This window comes from Branchiostoma floridae, chromosome 5 (assembly GCF_000003815.2).
Source record: "Branchiostoma floridae strain S238N-H82 chromosome 5, Bfl_VNyyK, whole genome shotgun sequence".
NCBI lineage: Eukaryota > Metazoa > Chordata > Leptocardii > Amphioxiformes > Branchiostomatidae > Branchiostoma > Branchiostoma floridae.
The window spans coordinates 4065413-4091468 of NC_049983.1; the positions used below are offsets into that span (position 1 = coordinate 4065413).

General features: G+C 42.2%; 2 protein-coding genes across 2 annotated transcripts; both read left to right on the forward strand.

Annotated features, from left to right (window-relative positions):
• Window positions 1–4966: 4966 nt before the first annotated feature.
• Window positions 4967–8090, forward strand: LOC118415600. The gene is made up of 3 exons (XM_035820303.1): window positions 4967–5225; window positions 6440–6664; window positions 7783–8090. Exons 1-3 carry the CDS (start codon window positions 4967–4969, stop codon window positions 8088–8090), a joined length of 792 nt encoding a protein of 263 aa, XP_035676196.1.
• A 2669-nt stretch (window positions 8091–10759) lies between these two features.
• On the forward strand, window positions 10760–18257 carry LOC118415601. The gene is made up of 14 exons (XM_035820304.1): window positions 10760–10911; window positions 11765–11940; window positions 12323–12504; window positions 12762–12864; window positions 13134–13273; window positions 13458–13554; window positions 13903–14083; window positions 14732–14830; window positions 15196–15312; window positions 15773–15885; window positions 16405–16624; window positions 17106–17264; window positions 17687–17815; window positions 18166–18257. Exons 1-14 carry the CDS (start codon window positions 10863–10865, stop codon window positions 18255–18257), a joined length of 1857 nt encoding a protein of 618 aa, XP_035676197.1. The 5' UTR covers window positions 10760–10862.
• Window positions 18258–26056: the final 7799 nt, after the last annotated feature.

Genomic DNA, 26056 nt, shown 5'->3' on the forward strand with positions numbered 1-26056 from the left:
GTGGCCTTAGCTGAAATAAGATATGGTATACCCGACAGAGCAGAGGTCTCGTGCTGTTTGGAATGTGACACAAATACTGAATTATTCAGTTCACTGAGCAAATCCGGCAAGTTTTAGAATTGACTTGAGAGGGACACTAGTAGTGTACATTGGGCGCTACAAGGAGGCAAAGAAACTCCTTTAACCATACTCAGCCATGCTCTGGTGTTTGAAAGTCTTTCTTACAAAAACATTGATGTCACAGCACCTGACAGGCCACGCACAAGAGCATGGTAAGGCGATTTTAACAGCCAAACGTATTTTTTGTGTAACTAATATGCTTTGTTTTATGACTTACTACACGATTGGAGGAAAATGTAGTGCATTCAGACTCGGTCATAGTTTGTATGACAACAATAACTTACTGATTTAATTTTCACAACGTTTAGGTGGTTGTGGTGCTTACATCACTGGGCAATCTTCTGGTACAGTTTCTTCTCCCAACTATCCTGGACAGTATGGTAACAACTTGGTCTGTCCGTGGACCACTGTTGTAAAAGTTTTGAGAAATGATGTCACCATAACAAGTTCCACGTACGCCTTTTATGATACCATTCATCCGTTTGGTCAACATGGTGGAACGTGGCATCACCATGGTCACGTACAAACAAAGTCCCCTTCGGATGAATGACGCATGTCATTGGTATTTCTCTGAAATCTGACCATCGTACCTGGCTCCATACAGACAGATTTCCCTTGTTGTTGCCTGAAGGTCTGGAAGAGAGCGTCTCTTTGGCTGTGTTACAACTAGGCAGAGCAAGGTACGATAACACCATCATAGTGTACCCACTACTGTAATTGTATACAACATTAATGGTGACTTTAAGAACTCGAATAGATGTAGGTCTGGATTTGACTTGGATACCTAGCAGGCAGCTAAAGATTTCATGTCTGTGCAGAAACTCAAGTTTTACCTGGCATTACGTTCACTGAAGTTTTGTAACATATTACCTAAACGTGATTGTCGTTGTTTTCTCCAGGCACTCTTAGTTAGTTCTGAGTACTTTACTGTCATACTTAGCGAATGGATGGCAAGTATAGTTTTGTCGTTATTCGTATAAAGTCAAAAGTTAAAGTCCTTCCCATGCCATATAGTCCGTCTTTGTTTTTGTAGCCATTGGTCACATAGATTTGTGAACTCCCGAGGTGTGTGTTTATTTAGTAAATTGACCCAACAAAGTCTCACAGGGATGACTGACGTAAGAACGAAATACGAGCACCAGACCTCAGAACAGTGACACCATTTAGACTAGATTCCTTTGGTTTCGTCTGTAGCACACGTACAAGTCGATTGCGTCTGAGGGGCTGTGGAGGAGCGTGTTCTTTGTTTCAACCAAGCGCAATAAGGTACGCTAATGATCTCATATAAAGTACACTGCGGTAGTTGTATTCACACACACTGTTGTGCCGCCAGTCATCGCTCCTTACACACTGATATATGAAAAGTAGCAGTAGTATATGGTGGGGTGGGGGTAAAACTATAAGGTTTTATGTACAGGTGGTGGTGGTGGTCTTTGTGGTGGGGTTGGGGGCTTACAGCTCAACAATTGCCGAACTTTTGTAATTTCTGTGCTATGTACTAGATAGACCACCTCCATAGGATTGTGTATTTGACCAAGCTGGTACCTGCACCTAAACTAGGTTAGGTAACCTTGACAATAGTTTTAGATTTCATGGTGTCATTTACAATCATTGTGTAGGTTTTGATGAGTAAATAATGAGGCTTTTGAAGTGTGTTTACAAACGCAATTACTGAAATGCTACAACGGAACGTCTGTAGGCAGTACTTTTAGGAAGTGTTTGGTCTCAACGTAGGCTTAAGGGAGAATATACTCACTTTTAAAAAGCATCATTTTTCTTAATTTTCACTTGCAGCCAAATGGCGTTGCTTTGCTCCTTTCAGCAGTGATAGAGAAAGGTGCTCCGTGACAACCAAAACAATAGAAATAAAGGAAACAGTAACTTCACACTCAAACCCATCGCCTTGCCTTTGTGCGTTTTCATGTCTTTGTGTTTTGCACCCAACGCAATGTTCGAGTACCATTTCGCACAGCTGGTTGATTTTTTTTTCAATCATTAAATCCAGGTCTTACATTTGACCTAATCTTTTTAATTTGCAGTTACGTTGTTGTTTTTATGCATGAAGAACTGATCGAAGAGTTGACGCATTTCCAAACAAGAAAATTTCGGCCAAGAGACAGGGCGGTTGCTCGCCGAATTTCAAAGGAAATAGCCCCAATGAACATTTATCCGCCGGGTTTTATGATTTTTCATATATATGTTAAAAATCGGAAAACAGCGCACCTTCTCCCGTAGGGGGGAAGTCCTCACATTTTTTTTAAATTTCTGGCGGAACAACTTTCTTTCTCGACTGCCTCCTAAGCTTTAATTTGTTTGTCTCGCACACTTAATTTATAGGATCACGTTGTTGTGCTGTCTGGATCATGGTTGTGCTGTCTGGATCTATCTAGCTTACCTAGCAGCAAGTTATAGATTTAATGTCTGTGCAGAGACATGACTGTCATGTCCCGAACTGAAGTTTTAGTTGGCATAAAGTTCACCAAAGTATTGTAACATATTACCTGGACGTGATTTGCGTTGTTTTCTCAAAGCTAGTTCTGAGTACTTAACTGTCATACATACTTAATGATACGATAGTAAGTATAGATCATATTGCATGAAATCAAAGTTCCTTCCCACACCAAATAGTGCATCGAGCGGTACCCGGCATCTCCGTTTCGGTAGCCCTTGGCCACACAGATTTGTGAAATCACTACAGCAGGGGCCGGGGATAGTCCACTGGGAGTGGTGTGCATTCAACTCCGATACTCTTTCTTAACTGCTAAGTGTAAGGCAGAAAGGCTGTATGTACCATTTTTAGTATTTTCTATGCCTCATCCGGAGACCGAACTCATGAACTATTCGACTGTAATATTTTATACTCTATGCACCTGGCAAATACACCTGTTTTATGTTGTATGACCGTTATCATTAAGGAATCTCGACGTTTACAATCGCAATCATACAGACGTGTGACTTTGGGATGTCTTAATTCTATGCCTATAGGAAGTGTCCAGCCTTAATGTAGCCCGAAGGGAGACTTTACGTACTTCTCAAAACATCAATTATTCAATTATGTCTGATGTTGCTTAGCCTCTTTTCAGTCTTAACATTCTCTGTAGGTGGGGGCTGCTTTAAGTTGAGGCATTTTTTCATGCTCTCGAACTCACGGTGATACATCACTAGATGTCAGAAAATGGTCGGGTTTTCATTAATGAAATTTGGGCACATTAACATTTTTCACTTTCTGAATTATCTCTAATGTCCACCAATTATAAGAGATTCTCGGATGTGTTCAGCAACAGGCACTGGTCACGTACGCCGTTATAATGCCATTCACTCAGAGGAGACTAATCAAATTGGCCAGCATGGTGAAACGTGGCATCACCATGATCACGTCCAAACAAAGTCTCCTACGGATGAATGAGGCATGTGATTTGTTTTTCACTAAACTCTGATCACCGTATCTTTCGCCGAACGGTAACCAGCCCTCTGGCTGTAGGTTTGGTGCCCTCGCAGAAACATGTCTGTCAAAGTTTTTTAAAGATTTGTGATACTGCGGCGTTTGTTAACATATTCCCAGGGTTTATCAGAGCATCGATCCAAATATTTCTGGTAGATTGAAGTCCTTGTCGATTTCAGGGACGATTAATTCGAGGTACCTTAAAGTATGCACTCATATGTATTTTTGCAGTTTAGAGGCCGTAAGTAAAGGTGATCGTTAAGTCTTTCTCGGCACTTAAAAAGTATTACTTCAGGCGTTCCTGTTAGCTGAAGATCTCGGTAGTCGTTCAACAAACACCTTTAGACACGCAAAAGCCATATGTCCTAAGCGGAGGAATAAGGCACCTCTAGATTTGTTTCTCACAGAACGGCTGTTGATTAAGCTTTGTTGTCCCTCTCAGTTGATCTAAAGGATAGCTTTGATTGGCAACCAACTTTGACAGCAACGACCGGAACGATCTCGTCAAACAAACATGGTGGGATCGTCTGCAAGGCTGGTCCTGCTCGTGGTGCTTGTCGGGATCGCCCTGCCGACTGCAGGTTAGTTGGATGTAGTAGCTTTTGGTTACAAAGTAGAAAACACGTAACCGCAAGGGGTATTAAGCCGAGGCACCTAGCTTTTGGACACAAATATAAGACATGCATAAATATTTGCCTCGTGATAGAAATGTTAGTTAACTTACTTACTTAGACTTAGTAGCTCCCACGTTAGTTAAGACGTTGCAATAATATTGTTTCTATTTAGTCCAGAACGGTGTGGGCATCTAATCTGCTGTGATTCCTTTTGCACAAAAAAGACAATCTAGGGCAAACTATTACGTCATTATGCAAAAGAAAAGATACTATTAACGCCTCTGTTTTGACAAAACCTGTACCATGTTGCACGAATAACTTGTTTCAAAAGCAAGCGCGTATACAGTTCTTGCAACTGCTATTTTCCCAGATGCAGCAACTACACCTGCCAGGTGGGGAGGCGGGACAACCGAATCACCAACACCAGGTGACCACAGGCTTTACCTGACTAGCATAGGATTCAACTAACTAGCACAGGCGTCCCCTATGGTTATCATAGGCTTTAAATTGACTAGCTCTAACCGAGTAGGCTTCAACTTGTTCGAAGACCTTTTTCTTCAGTTAACTGCTAGACCGTGGTACTTTCTTTAATCCCATCCATCCAGACGTCGCATAGCTCTTAAACGGCTTGTGCTAGAACAACCAAACTTGGTGACTTTTCCTAGAATGTCGTTGGCAATGCCCAAAGGCCCCGTCTGGATAGGGTTAATACTTCCGCTATGTATTTTAATGTGAAAGAAGTTTACATCTCAACTCTCTTCACGCACACATCTAATGATCTAACTCCAACATGACAGCTGTGCCCTGCGGAGCATTTCCGTGGCAGCCCACCGACGCCACAGTCGACTGTGACTACGACTACACCGGCTCCATTAGATACTACGACTACACGTCTCGCACTAACTTCTTCCCAAGAGGCCGCTGCTCCGTCACGTGTTCAAACAACGTGACGGTGGCGGGGGCATCTTACCTGTCTCCTGATGGAGGAAACTACTACTACTGCCACCCGGATATGTCAACATGGTTAGGAATTGAACCAACCTGCCAAGGTAAGATTCTAGAATAGAATATACATACTGACAAAATACATTTTTGGTACTATTATAACGCACTGACAAAATTAATGTATTTTAACAGTTGCGATTAGAAATGATGAATGAAGAATACTGAAAACGTAATTTTCAATCAACGTATAAATAACACGAAAAGAATTTTCGCCCAGCCCCCTCAGGGGATTGATCCGTTTTTTTTCCTTACTGACGTGCGTCAGTCTTCTGGACTTGTTACGTCATGGGTACACTATTGTGAAAATGGCCTTTTTGATCAGGCCTTTCACAATTTACACCACAAGTAATCTAGTCATGTTTAGTGTCAACATTTTCACTTTTTGTCTAAGGCCATACTGAATTAAATGTATGGATAACATCTGTGCGCCCATCAATTTTCGCCGTTTTCAAAATGATTGCGTAAATTGATGATCGCAGATATGAAGTATAACGTTTTTTCTATGCAATGTTCTTTGTGTCCAGTTTTGTGAAAGCTTCCTGGCCACTTCTATGATAAAAGCAACCTTTGTGTGTGTGTTTAACACGCTCGCATATCAGTTTGAGGGGGTGCTCAGGAGATGCCATCCTTATTATCACATCAGATTGGCATTATGGAACGGAATTCAGCGATGGATCGACACGAATTCGAACCTTGTTCCACGATGTTCGATCTGACGTAATTCGAATCGAACCCGTGTTCTATTTGGGATCATCTGCGGTCTTTGCCGGTTAACACGGCTGTCTGGCCTTTTTCCACAACTACCTTGAATGAACCTTAAAAGCCTATTTATTACCAATATAAACAAAATATATAAATCGAGAATTTCGATGACACATGCGGCCCATCTTATCAAGAGTTTGGTCAAATTAAAGGCCTTCCTGAAAACAAAAAAAATGATCGTCTTTTTGAGCAGCATCGAAACAATACAGCTATTTAGATTCAAACGACAAGATTCAAAGTATGCAAAATCACTAATTTAATCCTATTTTGAAAACATTTTCCTTGTCAAAACATTTTGTTTATATTCACATATTTTACGGATAGCCAAAAGTAGGCCTCCAGTAACCCGATATTCTGTCGAACGCGCATAGCAACGGGAAAGAATACCCTAGCAACCGACCGCCGTGCGAGTACTCCATAGGAATACTTTTATATTTACTGTGACACCCACACCGTCATTGTTCACCATTTTGCCCCTGTTTCACACATTTTACAGAGAAGCCGTGTGGAGACTTCCCTTGGGACACCGCTGATGTTACAGTGGACTGCAACTACGACTACAGTAGGACATTGACTTGGCCCGACGTGGTGTACTTCCGCGGTAGTTGTCGTGTCTCCTGCCTAAACGCGACCCTGCTTGTCGGCCCGCCGGGGGATGAAATAGATTACCGCTGTAGCGTCAACAACGCCAGCTGGACCGGTAGTGAGCCTGTCTGTATCGGTAAGAGGCAACATTTTACCCCTCAGCATACCTGTTTTTTTAATCATATCAATATTATCATCATATATTAGGTTTTTGACTGTCATTCAACAACAAAAAATTGCTCACTCGAAGTTCGTCAGGAGTGTTGATTCAATTACTCTGAGCACTTGACTTAGGGAGACGGGACTCGATTCAAGAATTGTACATTGGCGAAACTGAGCGCTCGCTTAAGACTAGGTTTTTGGAGCACAGGAGACTGAGCTTGGTCTCGTCGGAGGTGTCGCAGCACATCAATATTGAATCACCGAATTATTGAATGTTAGGCACTGAACCGGATTACTAGTACTCCGTAAGTGGGGGGGGGGGGGGGGGTAAGGAGACCATCTGCATAAAAGCACACCAGCCGACACTTAACAGAGACGTAGGCCGATACCGCCTGCCAGGCATCTACGATTCTTTACTTGAGTCACGTGTCCCTAGATCACGTTCTCAGAGTAATTGAATAACCACTCCTGACAAAGGTCGACGGAAGTGCGACCGAAAATTGGAAGTGAGCAATTTCTTGACTGTGTTGAATGACAGTGAAAGCTTCAATTTGGATTATACAAATACAGATGAGCTTTCATGCTAATACCTTTTTTTCCCACTAATGCCATACGTCGACATACAGGTAAAACGACATGTCAAATAGCAGCTACTCTAAGCAACTGGATATGATTTTGGAAACTGTCAGACATTTCAATCAACTATTCTAATTTCGTTAATGACACTGATGAAATCAGTTGGAGGTTCTATAACCTAATTATGAAGTGATATGCAAAAATAAGACAATGACAAATTTTGCACAATTCCAGAGGAAAAAAAATAACACGAGTCAAGATAAGATTGAGCTACATGTTAAAGGAATAAGGGGAAGCTACTGCTTCCCGGACTACTATCTTCCCAGTGGGCAGACCTGATACGACATTAACTTCATATTCTGAAGCAATCGGTTTTGGCTCAAGGTGAATATTTTCTGAAAACGATAGATGATCTGGAACCCAACAGAACTTGACGTTAGACAAAAGGCGATTGATGATATTTAACAAAAGAAACTAACTATACTATTGACGTTTTGTGCTGCTCTTTGTTCCCAGGTAGGTTCGACAACACTACAGTAACAGAGAGCGCGGTGAACAGAGTCCGGCTGGTGGGGGGAGACTTCTACGGTTGCGTGGAGCTGTACGATAACGTCACACAGCAGTGGGGACCTGTCGTCGGGTACAGTATCTGGGACGTGTGGGAGACCAAGATGGCCTGGGCTGACCTAGCCTGTAGGGACGTCGGGTTTACTGGAAGTTTGGCCACTCACGGGTTCCCTACAGGCCGAACTTGGCCCGAAACAATGTCAAGCCAATTTTCCCCCTCCTACTCCAGACCTAGCGAGACCGGGCCGAACTTCTGAGCAGTGACCACCAATCATGTCTTCCCTATCCTTATAATGCATTTAATGGCAAATAGAAGCTGTCAAAAGTCACCTACCTGACGTTTCGTTCTCGAAAAACTAACATTGAGAGGGTAGCCCGGCTTCTAAAATGTCCATTCTCAACTTTTCGGAACTTTCTGACCACTGGAACACATGTGATTTGCATCCAAACGCAACTCGGTGACCTTTGACCCCATCTGGCACTACAATGACAGCTACATAACAAACTTCTTTCTAGTGTCCAGGCACCCAAAACAGGCTTGAAAGTCTGGTTTTTTCGACATAATAAAAAACCTACAACCCTTACCTGTACAATACAGCTCCAAGATGCCAACATTTCCAAAGAAAAACACATCTTCTGATACTTTTAAAAATCAATCCTGAGGGGACTCACCGGGGACCTTCTGCGCAGCCGTCAATTAGGGTCATTGCCCTTGTAGGGGCCCGAACTTGAGAATTGACAAGTTTCATTCATTTCGCATGATGCGGGTAAGAGTTTTCAAACATTATCCCAAGTTTCAAAGCTTTCTGACCAAGAATGCTCCCAGGGGAATAGATCTCATGGCAGGTGTCAGAGGACTTTCCTCAGGGCTTTGGCAGTGGTTTGAGGCATTTGATAGGCTCCATAGCATTGACCAAAAAGTGACACAAACTGAAGAGAAAGTTAAAAGCTGATCCTTCTAGCATAAGGAAAGTATTCTCCCACCATTTACACACCTAAAGTTGTATTGAAAAGCTGCCAGGTTAGACTTTGAAGCATTTTATGAGAGTGCATATTACATTATCAATAAAAGGTACAGAAAGTAAGAAATCAGGCCCAAAACCACTAAAATGGCAGAATTTCTCAATAAATTTCAGTCAGTTGAGTCAGGTAAAGCCTTTCTTTTGCCCATATAACCAATTTTTGGGAACATATTGGCCCCCAAGGATATATAAGCCCCAAAGGACACACCTACCCCCCCCCCCTCATTCTATGCACTCTCATCATCTGCTCCAAAGTGTGGTCTAACAGCATTAAGATACAAATTTTGGTGTCTAAACTGATGGAGAGTAGTCCCCTTATGACAGGGTGAGCAGATTTTACCATTTTCCCCTGTTTGTGCCACTTTTTGCTAAACAGTATGAAGTCTAACCAAAGCCACAAACCTTACCACATCCCTCCTGACACCTGTGCTCCCTGGGGACCAATCCTTGGAGTAGGGTCTCCGTGAAGTCTTTGAAACTTGTGACAATGCTTGACAACCCTTCCCGCATCACTTGAAGTGTCTTAACACCTGCTAATTTTGAACTTGAATACCCTGCCGAACATGGCAGGGGCCCGAACTTGAGAATTGACAAGTTTCATTCATTTCGCATGATGCGGGTAAGAGTTTTCAAACATTATCCCAAGTTTCAAAGCTTTCTGACCAAGAATGCTCCCAGGGGAATAGATCTCATGGCAGGTGTCAGAGGACTTTCCTCAGGGCTTTGGCAGTGGTTTGAGGCATTTGATAGGCTCCATAGCATTGACCAAAAAGTGACACAAACTGAAGAGAAAGTTAAAAGCTGATCCTTCTAGCATAAGGAAAGTATTCTCCCACCATTTACACACCTAAAGTTGTATTGAAAAGCTGCCAGGTTAGACTTTGAAGCATTTTATGAGAGTGCATATTACATTATCAATAAAAGGTACAGAAAGTAAGAAATCAGGCCCAAAACCACTAAAATGGCAGAATTTCTCAATAAATTTCAGTCAGTTGAGTCAGGTAAAGCCTTTCTTTTGCCCATATAACCAATTTTTGGGAACATATTGGCCCCCAAGGATATATAAGCCCCAAAGGACACACCTACCCCCCCCCCTCATTCTATGCACTCTCATCATCTGCTCCAAAGTGTGGTCTAACAGCATTAAGATACAAATTTTGGTGTCTAAACTGATGGAGAGTAGTCCCCTTATGACAGGGTGAGCAGATTTTACCATTTTCCCCTGTTTGTGCCACTTTTTGCTAAACAGTATGAAGTCTAACCAAAGCCACAAACCTTACCACATCCCTCCTGACACCTGTGCTCCCTGGGGACCAATCCTTGGAGTAGGGTCTCCGTGAAGTCTTTGAAACTTGTGACAATGCTTGACAACCCTTCCCGCATCACTTGAAGTGTCTTAACACCTGCTAATTTTGAACTTGAATACCCTGCCGAACATGGCAGAGCAGTGACCACCAATCATGTCTTCCCTATCCTTATAATGCATTTAATGGCAAATAGAAGCTGTCAAAAGTCACCTACCTGACGTTTCGTTCTCGAAAAACTAACATTGAGAGGGTAGCCCGGCTTCTAAAATGTCCATTCTCAACTTTTCGGAACTTTCTGACCACTGGAACACATGTGATTTGCATCCAAACGCAACTCGGTGACCTTTGACCCCATCTGGCACTACAATGACAGCTACATAACAAACTTCTTTCTAGTGTCCAGGCACCCAAAACAGGCTTGAAAGTCTGGTTTTTTCGACATAATAAAAAACCTACAACCCTTACCTGTACAATACAGCTCCAAGATGCCAACATTTCCAAAGAAAAACACATCTTCTGATACTTTTAAAAATCAATCCTGAGGGGACTCACCGGGGACCTTCTGCGCAGCCGTCAATTAGGGTCATTGCCCTTCTTCCTGGACACGAGTTCTGCCGTGTCCGCGGGAGGAGTTCAACACCTCTCCGACACCGTGGGGAGGGTGGTACGGGGGGACTGCACGGCGACAGAGAGCAGCTGGATGTGTAGTGGAAGACTGATGTGTTTGGCCTGTCAGGAGGAACGTCAAAGTAAGTGGAATCCCACAAAGTCTCGTACACACTCTGTAAAAGGAAGTACAATATCTATTAGCAAAGACCTTTAAAAAAAGGCATATTATGACATTTTAAGTTTAACTCCCAGACTATTTCCTTACCTCACCAGTGCTAAAGAAAACAGACGCTTGTTTATAATGACATATAGTACCACTAGTATTCTGTGTGACTCGACTAAGGATCGAAACCACCCCAGTCCATGGTGACGCGTCCTGTAAGGTCCCATGTCCCTCCTTAGTCAAGGGTAACGTGTCTTGTAACTCCCCATATGTCCCTTTCCAGTCCAGGGTGAGGGATCCTATAACTCCCAATGTCCCTCCCCAGTCCAGGGTGACGTATCCTGTAACTCCCCATGTCCCTCCCAAGGTCCATGATGACTTGTCCTGTAACTCCCCATGCCCCTCCCCAGTCCATGGTTACGTGTCCTGTTACTCCCCATGTCCCTCCCCAGTCCAGGGTGACGTGTCCTGTAACTCACCATGCCCCTCCCAAGTCCATGGTTACGTGTCCTGTTACTCCCCATGTCCCTCCCCAGTCCAGGGTGACGTGTCTTGTAACTCCCTATGCCCCTCCCCAGTCCAATGCGACTTGTCCCGTAACTCACCATGCCCCTCCCAAGTCCATGGTTACGTGTCCTGTTACTCACCATGTCCCTCCCCAGTACAGAGTGACGTGTCCTGTAACTCCCTATGTCCCTCCCCAGTCCAGGGTGACGTGTCCTGTAACTCACCATGCCCCTCCCCAGTCCATGGTTACGTGTCCTGTTACTCCCCATGTCCCTCCCCAGTACAGAGTGACGTGTCCTGTAACTCCCTATTTCCCTCCCCAGTCCAGGGTGACGTGTCCTGTAACTCCACCTCCATGTGGGTCAGCTTCCGCCGGGAGGATCTGGCTCGCCACGACGAGTCCAGCATGCACCTGCGCGACCCATCATGCATTGCGGATATCAGCAACACTCACGTGACCTTTAGTACTGCCCTTGACGAATGTGGGACCACAGCGGCGGTTAGTTTTAAGAATTTCATTAATGATGTCGCGGTGTAAGCATAAAGTCGGTAGTCAACATATACAGATAGTGTGGAAAATGTCGGAAAGGACGTAGAAGTACATACCAAGCTATCGACTAGAAAAAGAAAGTGGTGGATTATTTGTCACCTCGACTAAGGACTGTGTTCTGTCATCTTTTCAGGGAAACAAAGCAATAAGCGATATAAATTCTAATACCACCCCTTCCAAAAACTCACTATTGCCATATTAGGGAAAAGAGAGCAATAGAACATTTTCATGAGAAAGGAAAGCCATCGTATTCTTTGGCAACCGTAGAATCTGCTACATGTCCAGCATCCGGCGATGATGAAATGCGATTATATGATGACTACATTCACAGGAAAACGGCACAACCAACAAGATAGTCTACACCAATGACGTGTTCGCGCACTTGCTGCAAATCACCCCGGATGGAGCTGGCGTAATCACCAGGACCACGGAGGACCGTTGGACGTTCAGCTGCCATTACGTCAGAGATGACTCGGTAGCCGTCGGCGCCCTGTTTCCGGTTCCGGCATCGAGGTAGGTGGTGTCAAGGAAATGACTATGGTGAGCATTTAAAATGGATCCTAATAAAGGGGGCAAACATATTTCTTTTATCGTGTTTTATGCATTATTATCAAAATACGCTCTCTCGTATGCCATTAGCTAAAGGTGTCCACAGACACGTGAACAACTTTTCTGACGTCATGGCGACATTCCTCTTCATCAACGATTTCGACACTTTTTATCTCCAGTGTGGCTAACACCTCGTTTCCTTTTTTCGCCTCCCTCCCCAGTGTGGTGATTCTGCACGGAGACGGCTCCTTCACCTTCAGCATGAACCTGTATCGGTCAGACCGCTTCTCTCAGCCGTACGGGCAGGCGGACTTCCCTGTAGAGGTAAGTCATAAACTAACAGGTTCATTATACAAATATAGAGACGACGACAATTAATCTAGATATCAGACAGCAGACAGGATCCCTTATCTAATTAATATAATCTTTTATCAGACGTGAATTAGAGTCGACGGATTCGAATGCTTCCACGTGCCCTTCACACGGTGATTTACACATTAAAATCTTCCTGTTTGTTTAATATCAAAAATACTGACCAGTTAAGTAAAAATTTTCTGATTTATGACATGTTAGTTGTTTTTTCTCGTCCCCAGGTATCTGTGAATGAGGACCTGTACTTCGGCATCTCGGTGGAGGCGGCCGGCTCCGGGCTGGTCCTGTTTGTGGACAACTGCAGAGCGATGCCGTCCTCCACTCCTGGCGGATCTACAGAGTACTACATCATAAAGGACGGGTAGGAACAAGGCTTCATCACCTCTACGTATTATAAGAAAAGAAGACGATATTTAAAAAACTTAACACATGTTATTATCTGATTAAGTTTTCGCATCCACGATAAACTTTTTTATTGATTGCGTGTAATCTGTCTCCTCCTTCCTCCTGGATATGATAACAAGGGGCATTTTGCATTCTTCCAGCTGCCACCAGGACGACACTCTTCAGGAGTTCACCTCCGCCTCGGCTACTTCTGCGCAGTACGGTATCTCTGCCTTCAAGTTTACCAACGAATCACTGGTACATCTTTGTTTTTTTCTATGATGTGCTTTAAATTTTGATACATTCCATATGGTCCATGATATTCGGGATGAATAGAGAGTACAACACGGCAGATTCCATATCACTCGAGGTACCGGTCTGTGCTGCCGCGGGTCTGAGTCGAATGACAGTGTAGAAATACCATTATCACCGTTATGCGAGTGATGGGAGACATACGTCCCGGCCTGCTCCTGCCAATATAATTTCACAAAAAAAAAGTAAAAAAAATGTCTGGAGCATAGTGTAATCCAAACGGGAGCACGTTTATCTGGTACAGTCCGTACTTGTACCTGTACTGTGACGTCATGGTGTGTTTGTCTTCCCCAGCCATACGTGTACTTGCACTGTGACGTCATGGTGTGTCTGGAGAACAATGCCGACTCCAGATGTGACCAGGGCTGCGTCGACACGCGCAGGCGCAGAAGGGCCACAGACGGCGGTGTGGAGGAACGCGCTACCCTGGTGCAGGGGCCCATCTTAATCCTAGTCCCTGATGACACTCAAGATGGTAAGAACATTTAATCTAGTCATATTTCTCTCTTATCTCTCCAATAACCCACATTGCCTGCTGTATGAATCGGTAACGTTTGCATGGTGCAGGGGCCCATCGTTCTGGTTCCTGATGAAACTCGAGATGGTAAGGTAATCAGCCTTAGTTCTACCTTATATGTCCAATATCCTAAGTACATTGTAATATAACCTGTTGTCCATCAGTAAGCTTGACTGTTTGGTTCATCAGGAGCCGATCGTCTTGGTTCCTGAGGAGACTTCGGGAGGTAAAGAGTTTAGTTAGTTGCAGCTCCCTTAGCAGACTTGACCGGACCATTTGATTACAAACTAACTAGAAGTGCAGCTTTTTGATATTTCCCGGGTTCTGCTAGCATGTCGAGGCACAGGAAGCAAAAAAGTACATTATGGCCGGGTAACTGTCTGAAAACTGCAAGTAGTTAAAAACAAAAGTCCAACGCTGGTTATAATATTTTCTGAAACTATTCCAGTTGTATCTCTACAGGTTCTTGGTCTACAATCCCGTTTTAGTTCCTGTGGTAACTACATATAATGAGGAGATCTGAAGTTTCAAGGCTCTCTGAGTCTAACTGTAAAACTGAACAGTAATGGAGTTGATTTATTTCTATACAATTCTGTTCCACTGCAGCCTGTGCTGAAAGTTGCCACCTGCATGCCTCCTGCAGCCCCTCAACAGGGAGATGTGTGTGCGAACCTGGGTGGGTTGGAGATGGGGTCCACTGCCAGGGTGAGTACGGAGATGTGTGTGCGAACCTGGGTGGGTTGGAGATGGGGTCCACTGCCAGGGTGAGTACGGAGATGTGTGTGCGAACCTGGGTGGGTAGAAGATGGGGTCCACTTCCAGGGTGAGGACGGAGATGTGTGTGCGAACCTGGGTGGGTTGGAGACGGTGTCCTCTGCCAGGGTGAATATACCGAGATGTGTGTGCGAACCTGCGTGGGTTGCAGACGGGGTCCACTGCCAGGTAAGTACTGAAATAAGTCGTTTAGAAGATGAAAATAGAATTTTGGGCTTAGTCGACGACTGCTTGTGTAGTACTTAACACTGAAAGTTATTGTGTACTGTTTAAAAACCGAAATTCCGTCGATGCAGATTTTGACGAGTGCACGATCGTGTCCTGCGGGGTCCATCAGCGCTGCGTCAACAAGCCCGGAAGTCACGTGTGCGAGTGCATGCCGGGATACATGGAGGTGGATGGAAGCTGCCAGGGTAAGACCTTGGGGATCCTCTTTAATTTCTGCTAGGAATGTATCAGACGACCAAAAATAGTACATTGCTACTCTCATCTTCGTCAGTATTCAAGGGCAAGTGCCTTTCACTGTATGCTTACTATTTACCCATGATTACGAGAACGTCATCTTTCTGGATCCAGCCGTTTTGCTGTTTTGCAGCTTAAGTCTGTAATTTCCGTTAGTAACACGCTAACCGGCCTAGCACATAGTCACCTATAGCTCTGGCCAATTTAGTTCAGATCCTATAAGTAATCTCTTTGCCTTGCACTGAGCAACCTCGGAAGAAAAGGGGTTATGTTTGTCCTAATTCAACAAATTTCCATATATCTTGTGACAGGATTCGTTGCAGAGGACGGTAAACATTGAATCAATCGTCAAGAAATAAAAGACAAAAGATTTTACGTCCTTAATCAAAGTCATGCCAACGTTATTTTCAGTCGCGCATGCGTACCGGTCCACCAGCCGCATTTTGGCCAGAAGCTTCACCCCGGCGCTGGAGGATCATGGGAGTCAGGAGTACAGGGATCTGGTGTCAGAGGTCACCAGCACGGTAATACGTCATAATTGTGTCCTCACTTACACGAGGGGAGGGGCATCAGAGAGAGTTCACGGAACACGGAGGAGAAAGAGAAATTAGATTTAGTCATACACAAGACCCAGTGAGATGGACCAAGCTGAACAGAGACTCCCCAAATTCGATAGCTTTTAACAACAAAGAAGAACAGTTAGGTACACACGGACTAGCCCTAGAAACATGTCGATATCTAGGGCAAGATGGCGGTTGCATGGTTCTGCCGAAAATCCGGTTATGGAGCACCCTGGATCTAAATTTACTTAAGGAGCACAGTGTGTGCTGAGGGGACAGTGCGCTTCCTTTAAGTAAAGGACGTTCAGAAGAACTAACACCAGGTCCTGTAACCATTACCTGCCTCTTGCACGGTTTGTGGTTATTTTGGGTTCCCTCAAGGGAGTTACAAATAATAGGAACTAGTTTAAATATATGAAAAGACGCATGTACGATAAGGAACCTTGTACTGGCTGACGCACGATGTCGGTTTCGTCCCTTCAGCTGGAGTCCCTGTACCGCCGAACTAGTCTGGCCGGAGACTTACTCAGCGTCATCATCATCGCCTTCCGGCCCGGCAGCGTCCTCGTGGATCACGTGATCAACATCCGGGCCTCCGCGGACTTCTCTCCTGCCATGACTTCAGATGAGTTCAAGGTCGTTGTGGAGAAAGCCAACGGGACGGCGCTGGACATAGACATCGGGAGTGGCGTCGCCATCATGGGTAAGTAGCTATTTATTCGCAGCAGCATTTCGCTGTCAATTGCAAAGCTTTTTTTATCTTTGAATTATTTACCGAAAGTATAGAAGAAGTTATGGTCTAATTTAACTGCTCTTTGTCCGTTTATCGATTCCATCAATTACAATTATGTTGCCTTTATAAAAAATTGATTTCCAAGAGGGCGCAGCTCTTACTTTGATTGATTTTCAAAATACAAACACAAAACAACTTTTGCCACGTCAAGAATAGCTCAAATGTCGGCTGTCTTCGCTTCGCTTCGCTGTCTACTGTACTTTACCTGTAACATGTATCACCCCTTCCCAGACTATGACGAGTGCTCGGAGCCGGAGAAGACCGACTGCTCCCCGCACGCCGCCTGTTGTCTCCAATATGTGCTGCTATCCAAGACGTAGACGTGCTTCGAAGCACATCCTGGATATGCAGAACACGCACCTAACCTGTAACATGTTTTATCCCACCCCAGACTATGACGAGTGCTCGGACCCGGAGAAGACTGACTGCTCCCCGCACGCCGCCTGTCTCAACACCGTCGGCTCCTTCTCCTGCAGTTGCATCATGGGATACCAGGACAAGTCCCCGGATGTAGCCTCACGCCCCGGGAGGGTCTGTGAACCAGAAGCCGGTAGGAGAGCTATTGTCGTATTCTTATTATCTCTACAATGTTTAATGTACATAAGAAATAAAGTCAGCCCTAACAAAATACAGTAATGTAGAGAGATTTACTGTTTGATACAGACATAGAAAGTTGTCAATAGATTATGAGCTAAAAATCTTTCCTGCACTCAAACTTTTCTTTTCTTCACATCTGAAACGTCCCTTCAAGAACCCTCATAGGTCAATGTAAGTCATTTAAACCAAAGCTCCATTTGAGAGATCAAAAATTTGTGTGAGTCCAGTTTTTGTGTTAGTTTTTACAATTCAACTAGTTCAAGAATAATACATACTTACATATAGCATACCTATGTTTAATACTTAAACCTATATTTGTCCGATAAGAGAGCGTGAACGGACACCAATCACAAGCTGCTTGTTTCCGCGCCGCAGGTGTCTCGGACAGCTGGGTCCCGGCAGCAACAGGTGCAGCAGCTGCAGCAGCTGTCGTCATCATCGCCATAGCAACCATCACGTACCTGCGCCGTGCCAACCGCAAGAGAGGGCTCAAGAATGTGGAAGGTCAGGGTTGACATTTTCTTGGGCTCCTGTACTTAAGAGAAGACTTAGGCCTGCACTCCAAACAGACGTTACGCTCGGGCTTTTTTTTCCAGATAAACAGAATACGAGACTCAATGGAAAACCTGGCAAAAACACCTAAAAAGATTTCTCAAACAAGCCAGAGTCTAATCTTAGCCTGAACTTCAAATTAAGTCTTCCTGACTTTACATTTAAACAGCGGTATTAATGTGAACAACAATTACATCTACCTCCTGGAATGCTATTTATTTTTTTAAATTTATTTATTTTAAAACGTTCTTGTTTACTGATCAGCTGGTGTTTGATAAGGCTTTCGTATTTTTCCGTTTCAGGGCGCAACAATCTTGCTTTCGTGAACACCACGAGCAAACCGGTGGAGACTGTCAACAGCTCCCCCTACCGGGACTGTGACAGCGGCTTCTAAACCCCGAGTCAACATTTTTATCATTTTTGCCGGAACCATGTCTTTGCGATTGCTTGTTTGCTTGCATGCGTGTATTTTTGTTCATGGATAAAGTAGTATATCAAGATATGGTTGTTTTGAAATCCGATTTTGCTTGTAGATAAGTCATGGCTGTCCCTAATGTTGGACATTATATTTGGAGCCCACTTTAGTTTGTTTATTTTCTAAGATGTAGACGAGATGTTGAAGTTCTTTTTGAAGCTCAATAATTCCATCTAAATGGACAATGTTTCGATTTTGCATTGGTCATGATGATCTGTAACTTCCAACATGATAGAAATCATACGCATGCAAATTATTCTTGCTCAAAGGAATAAATGCACTGTTCATGTCACGTCATTTTATTGCACCCATGGATCCGTTACTCTTGCAGTGTATCAAATGTGCTATATAGCTTGTGGTGCCCCCGTCACTTCACATCATCATCATCATCAGGGCTGGTTGCCCGGACCAGGTCGACTCTCTCCTTCCAAACGTCTCTGTCCCCCATAACGTTCTCTTAGTCCTGCTCTGCTTTGTTCCTAAAAAAATGACAGGCAAATCTGGTCCTACGCTCCCTGATGATGGTGATGGAACGTATCCCTTTTTATTGAGCTGGAAGCTACGATTAAAGATTAGTTATATAATGAGTTCATACCAACGTAGATGGACCTTTGTGTAAAAATCAAAGGTTGTCACGAAGTAGTGAAACTTCAGCCAAAAGATGTAAATTCGGGAATAGGCGATACTCCTGTTGTTGTTTGTCCAGCTAGCATCACATTTCGACTGTGCGATTTTTTCTTAAGTTTAAAGTTTGCAGTGTACTAATATGTATCAATCTGCTGTGCGTTAAGATCGAAGATGTCTGCAAACTTCTGTTCTTAAAAGACCTATAGTTGTTACTGACGAGTTTTAGTGAAATCTCACATGTGGATCCTGCGTCTCGACATGCTTTGACTTCTAAAATATTTGTATGAGATTGGAGTTGTTGATTATCTAAAGGTAAATATAAAGGCACTAAGAATGACGAACGTTCACGATTCTTCAAGCTCATTGACAGTTCCTGGAATTTTCTACATGATTTGATTCTTATGAATTTCAAAAGAAATTCTTATGAATTTTTTAAATTAATTTTTCTGATTTCTCATATATTTTGCCATCAGATACTATCTAAAAATGCTCTTTGCTACGGAAATGGAACCGATGTCTTAAAACTGCTATGTCTTAAAACTGCAAGTCAGAGCAAAACTAGAAAACCAATTTTAGCGAAAATATACAACACAGATTACTTTGCATTGTTACTTATGCTGCCATTTTGATTGTTTTCAGATTACCTTCGTGATATAAGCTTTGCAGATCTGACACGTTATGTTATTTGGAGCTTTGGAATTATTTTTTATAACTTGCGTGCAGCACCATATTGCCTTTGTCTTGTTTTATTGAATAAAACAAGATCTGACACAGAAGTACACGTGTCATCAAATATTGCACTAAGGCACGTTGTTGCATTTTGTACCGAGATATTGAACTACATCGTATTTTCAACTAAGTTAATGTCTATTATAAACAGTCGCTAACAGGGGCGGCACAGTGAGATGGATGTTTGCAAGCAAAAAATAATAATCTGGTGCATGACGAAAATAAAGAATTCTCCCGCCATTTTCAATTTGCGAGCAAGGGGTCACTGTGGGTAACTCACGCACCGCAATGGAATCCTGCGCCACGGGTGTCTCACATTACTAGTGAACGCTTGTCTAAAGACAACCGCTGCCCACAACGATAGACAATATCAGTCGCACGACTATATAAGTGTTGTCTGTCTAAAGCGTATCCTTTTCCCCTACAAAGCAACGGTACTGATAATCAAAGGCTGTATCGCGTGTACTCGTCAGTTGGGTACTCACATAAACTTCGGTATGATGGCAACTGGGTGTTTTAATCAAGCAGACACATGGATACAGATATGAGATTACCCAAGCTGACTACAATTGTGTTCACAAAATTACATATCTTGCACCTATACTGATCGGAACAGAATTTGTGTAACATATAGCCTGGCGACACATTCCTTCCATCCGGTGTACTAAGGGCTTGAGTGAAGGGAGTTTTGCGAATGCAAAATAGTTTTGTGTTCTTAGACACATGAAATTCCGTTCACATTGATTAGGCCACAACAAGTACATTTTATGAATGACATCCTTTGAAGACTCGAAAACTAATAAATGAAAAACAAGACGGTATGGTAGTTTTTATCTTTAAGGAAACACCATAGACACTGTAACACAAGTTGAGGTGACAAAATATGGCATTGCCGACAACAAGGCATTGCACTAGAAGTGACACTAGTGTGGTAGACTGGTTTCACTAACCATGTTGGCAACTACACTCATGGCTTCCATATTGGTGCCACTGTTGCAACTATCCAGTAATTTTCACTTCTGCAGCTACAGTGAACCAAACTAGTGTCAATTCTACATACAGCTAGAGTTCGACAAACACATCTCTTCGCCAAATAATCATGCCTTTATTTAAGACTTTAAGTTTAAAGTCTTATTCATGTATTACTAAATAGTAGCATGAACTGTGATCCTCACAAAGCCAGAAATGCTCCCAAAAACAAGTCTGTGATCACAGATGACCTGGTACCATGCCTGGTCAATCAGAATTTCATGCCTTCCAGAGGTTTTGTCCCCAGTGTAACAGCGTCCAGCTCACAAGCTCCTCCAGCAAAAGATCTATGTAACAGCTGTGTCTATAGATATAGGTCAAAATGATATATATATATATATATATATATATATAGAAAACAGTTTATTTCTGTTAATTAGCCACTGATTACAACTAAATGCATCTTTCCATGTAGATTATTATCTAAAGTACCTTTCAGCCAAAAACAATGCAAACAAGTTTGAAAGTCCTATCCTGGAATTCAGTGGATTTCCGAACTTTCCTCATTAATTATGCAAATTAGCTGTTGATTTGAATAATTAGCATTACATTGTGTAAGTCGTCACTTAGGCTATCTACCACTCAAAAATCATGACCAAAGCATGTTCAGAACACAAGATGTAAAAAAATTGAAGTTTTGCTGCAGTACCTTAGGAAGCCGCTAGGGGGCCCACAATCATACTCGACCTTCGTTGTTCTGACCCCTACCCACCTACTAAATATTATCAGGATCCTTTCAAGGCTTCTCGAGTTACGCATTACACAAACAACCGGACGCACACACTCGGCCCGCTACCGTCCGTCCTAACGGAAAATGAAATGCTAACTATTTTCGAACACAACCTATTTTCGAACACAACCTTCCTTTTTGGAAACGCTACTTAATGCCAAATATCAAGAAAATCCATACACAGATTCTTGAGTTATATGCTGTTGGAATGGATTTATGAACGTTCCTCATTAATTATGCAAATTATCTGCTGATTTGCATAATAAGTATTACATTGTGTAAGTCATCACTCATTCTATCTACATACCAAAAATCCTGATGATCCGTCAACACGTTCTAATTCTTATGCCAGTGTTGAGTACATGGAATGACTTTAACTGGTTACTGACTGGTAACTTACAGGGCAAACTGTGCAAATGTTCTTAGTTGCTAGTTCTTCAACAACACTGGTAAGATTGCAGGGACAACTGAGTAGAAGCTTAACCTGTGATTCTCAGAAGTGAAAGACAAAGCATTCAATTTTTTCAAAGTTTAATAAACATCATTCCTATATTCTGGAGCTATTGTTGCCTTTGAGTGCTAATCATTTCATCAGCTTTCTATCATGACTAAAGTCCCTATCGATAATGGTGACTGTTCATAATATGACTCATACAAACATACAGTTTCCACAGCAGCTATCACTAAAACATTGTGATGAGAGTAGTCCTAGACAGAATAAAGGTGGATGATTTTTAGGTAACGTTGCAATTGTGCGATAGCACATTAGGTACAAAAATACTCAGTCTGACAATATCAGAAAACCAGTAAGGAATAACATCGTAGATGTAGAACTAGAAGTAGATATGGGTAGGTTTAACTTTGCCTTGTGTGCTGAATATTACAGTTCCATTCATTCACTAAGACTTCTACCAACACAGATGAATGGTGTTGATGTATAGGGAGATGGCTGCCACCCTTAAAGCTACAAATGCCAGCTACAAATTGCAGACTGAACATCACATACAAGAACAGATACTGTAGTTCTCCTATCGCATACACATAACTTGGTCAATAAATCTGGTCAATAAGTCCAGTCAGACTACGCTAATGGTACCTCTTACCTCTCTTGTGCACACTGAACTGATTTCTAAGATGTATAACTCATATCTTCAAGTAATTTTGGACAGAAGAAATTGTACATTGTGCATTAATTCATCTTCAACATCATGCATGACTGTTGGCAATCATTGCAAGCAATACAAGAAATGACAAGAGCAATGTGCAATATAACACTTCAAGGTGGCTGTTCTACTTGAGCATTGGAAGCAAACACTTGATACAATACACTTAGAACTGTTTATAACATCATTGCGATGTTCTGAGTATGTTCTATAGTGTTCAAACATGTTAGAAACATTTCTAACATCAAAGTCATTATTTCTGATAGTTTCTAAACTGTTCCAACATAGATTCAACATTTGTGATCACATGTGATCACATGTTCGAACACTGAAACAAAATGATGAAACTGGGTCAGTGGGTTGGGAAGAGGGCAATTCACACATCCCTGCCAAGTACAGGAAAAAGTGTCTGTCTCACAGCTTCTCATAAAGGAGTCAACAGTGTCTACTAAAGAAAATCTAAAAATACAAGACTCAAACTAAAGGCACAGCTTAGCAGCTTGGTTTATGGGGCAATAAAAGTTTTTATGGAGGGAAAAAATGACACAAATTGTTGGAATATGTGATCACATGTTCCAACAATACCAAAAACACATAGATGTTTCTAAATTGTTCTAAATAAAGAGATATTTGTACCATTACTTTCCCAATGTTTCCAACATATCCAGACAGGTTCAAACATGTTCAAACTATCATTTTCAATTGTTTTAACAATTTAGAACTGTAGTGACTAAAATATTCTTTTACTTAGAATAGTTCAAACTCAATACAAATATTATTTCAAAACCCTCTCGTTGACTCGGAATTGACTCTACCTTTTTGTTACTCTTTTGTCAGTTATTCACTTTTTGTAATAAACATTAGCATCACAGTTTTTGCAGGTTGTCTGTCCGGCTATTATTTTACCTTTCTTACTCACAGCAATATAATTTTAATATAATATTTTTAAACAAGCTCTTTTAAATTTAGAATGCTTTCCAGGCAGTTGTGTTCTTTTGTGGACTTGTTTCACCTTCATCCTTTTGGCAATCTCTAGCGGGAATAGCAGGGACGTCTAGAAGCATTGAGGTGTTAGAAGATGTTGCTGAAGGGTTGCCAGAAAGCTCTGAGGTGGTAGATGTTGCTGATGGGTCCTCAAGAAGCTTTGAGGTGGTAGAACATGTTGGTTTGCGCCTTCTTGCTGCTATGTTGCGACGTTGAATCGTTTTAAGAGTCTCGAAGATGCAACTCTCTCATCTTTACTCTGTGGTTTCTTAATAGTCGTACTTGTCAGAATACAACGCAGTGACACAACGACATCGGCTGTCTGTTTACACTGGTACTCGGTCATTTCATGCACACTGCTTTCTAACATTTCATCCACAGCATGTTTCAGTTTGGCTAGCTGTGATTTTAGGTGATCTTTAGGAGCTACTGTTTGTGTGCCCATGGATCCGGAATGGCTCTCAGCTGCCTCTCCACTGAATGTGTGATTACTAGTATGCAAATATGGTGGCATTATTACAGCCAACATGTCAGGGTGGTACATTAAATAACCAGAGGAAGTTTCTTGAGTCTCTATTGTTGCTTTTATGTCTTAAAGGGGGTGCTATCACATTAAATCACCAGAAGAAGATTTCTTAAGTCTCTATTGGTACTTTTATGTATTAAAGGGGTTGCTATGACATTAAATCGCCGGAAGATGGTTTCTTGAGTTTCTATCGGTGCTAATATGTGTTAAAGGAGAAGCTATGATATTAAATCACCAGAATAAGGTTTTTTTGGTCTCTATTGGTGCTTTCATGTGTTGAAAGGGGCGCTTTATCATCAAATCACAAGAATAAGGTTTCTTCAGTCTCTTTTGTTGGTTTAATGTGTGAAATTGGGCGCTATCACATTAAATCACCAGAAGAGGATTTCTTGAGTCTTTTCTTTTATGTGGTAAATGGGGCCCTATCACGTTTAATCACCAGAAGAATGTTTCTTGAGTGTCTGTTGGTGATATAATGTACTGGGGGGGGGGGGCTATCACATTAAACCATAAGAAGACAGCCAGGACCCACACAAAGGTGAATAAAGATAAATCAATTGCGAATTATTACCCGAAGGCTAAGACCACGGCAAGTAGATTTGAATGACGTCAGCGCCTGCATTGATTTTTGTCTGATATCGGGAAACACACAAGTGCCGAAGTTCCCCTACACAGTGTCTGGGGTTCGCACGGTAAGTTTGCTAAATGATATGTTAGCTAATGGACTGATTAACCCTATCTAGACTGGGCTTTTTGGGCCTTCCCTGGCCTGGGGGTGGGGTGGGCTCATTCGACCCCCCTTCGTATTTTCAAAACGGCTAACTGTACGATCACCAAATTTGCAGGGAAGGTTGTGCTCATCGAGTTTTATAATTCCTGCAATTTTTATATGATTATAACGTAATATGACGTAATTATGACGTCATTAATTGATATTTTTGGCTAAAACCGGGAATTCCCATAATACCTAAATATCTCACTCAAAAGGTTACCAATAAAGGTTTCTTATTGATATTTAAGTGTTATAAGACTTCTGTTGTCAAAAGTCGACGCAACGACGTCAAAATGACGTCAAAGAATGACGTCATCTGTAGTTTAGCTATCCGCCATCTTGGATTATCAACCTTAAATTTTTCAAGATACATTTTTTTCAACATATAACGCTAAAACCCCTTGGAAATGGATTAAAAACGTTCACATGAATGTTTTCTGGAAGAAAATACCACGTAGTGATGAAATCTGAGTGAAAATAAACTTGTTATACTTCAAATCATGATATTGTCGGCCATCTTGGATTTTGACCAATTACGTCATCTCATTAGCATAATTTATGAATATTCAATTATAAATGTTTAACTAAGATGTGTTGGATATTAAAGATATATGAAAAGAAGTTTACTTTAGCAAGAAAATCTTAAAATCCCATTGTTTAAACCAAAATTAGTGATTTTTGTAAAATTTGCTTTTCAGAAACCCGTTGCCATGGCAACACGACAAAATTATAAATTTCCCCAATTTGTTTAAAATTGTTGCCAACAATATTTTAGGAAAACTCACCAATCTAAGCATTCAAGTATTGTGAAGAAAATAAAGTTTTCAACGATGTGTAGTGAAATGCAACTGAATATTCAAGTTTCCTAACTTTTGAGTTTGACTGCTACCGCTTCCCAGCTGCTACTCCTGTCAATCACTTCCATCAAAAACCTTTTGATCGCAATCAGGCTCGGCTGACAACGCTTTCAAAAATAACAACACAGGATCATGTTTTTAAGTAGTCACCAGTTTTATTATCCTTTCATATTCAAACATTCACCGTCGATCAATCTCTTTCTTTCTGAGACGTACACGTCTGGGAATGTTTATCAAACTTTATCAAATGTTAATCTGAATTATTATCTCCACCCAAATCCCCTGCTGATATTAGTACGAA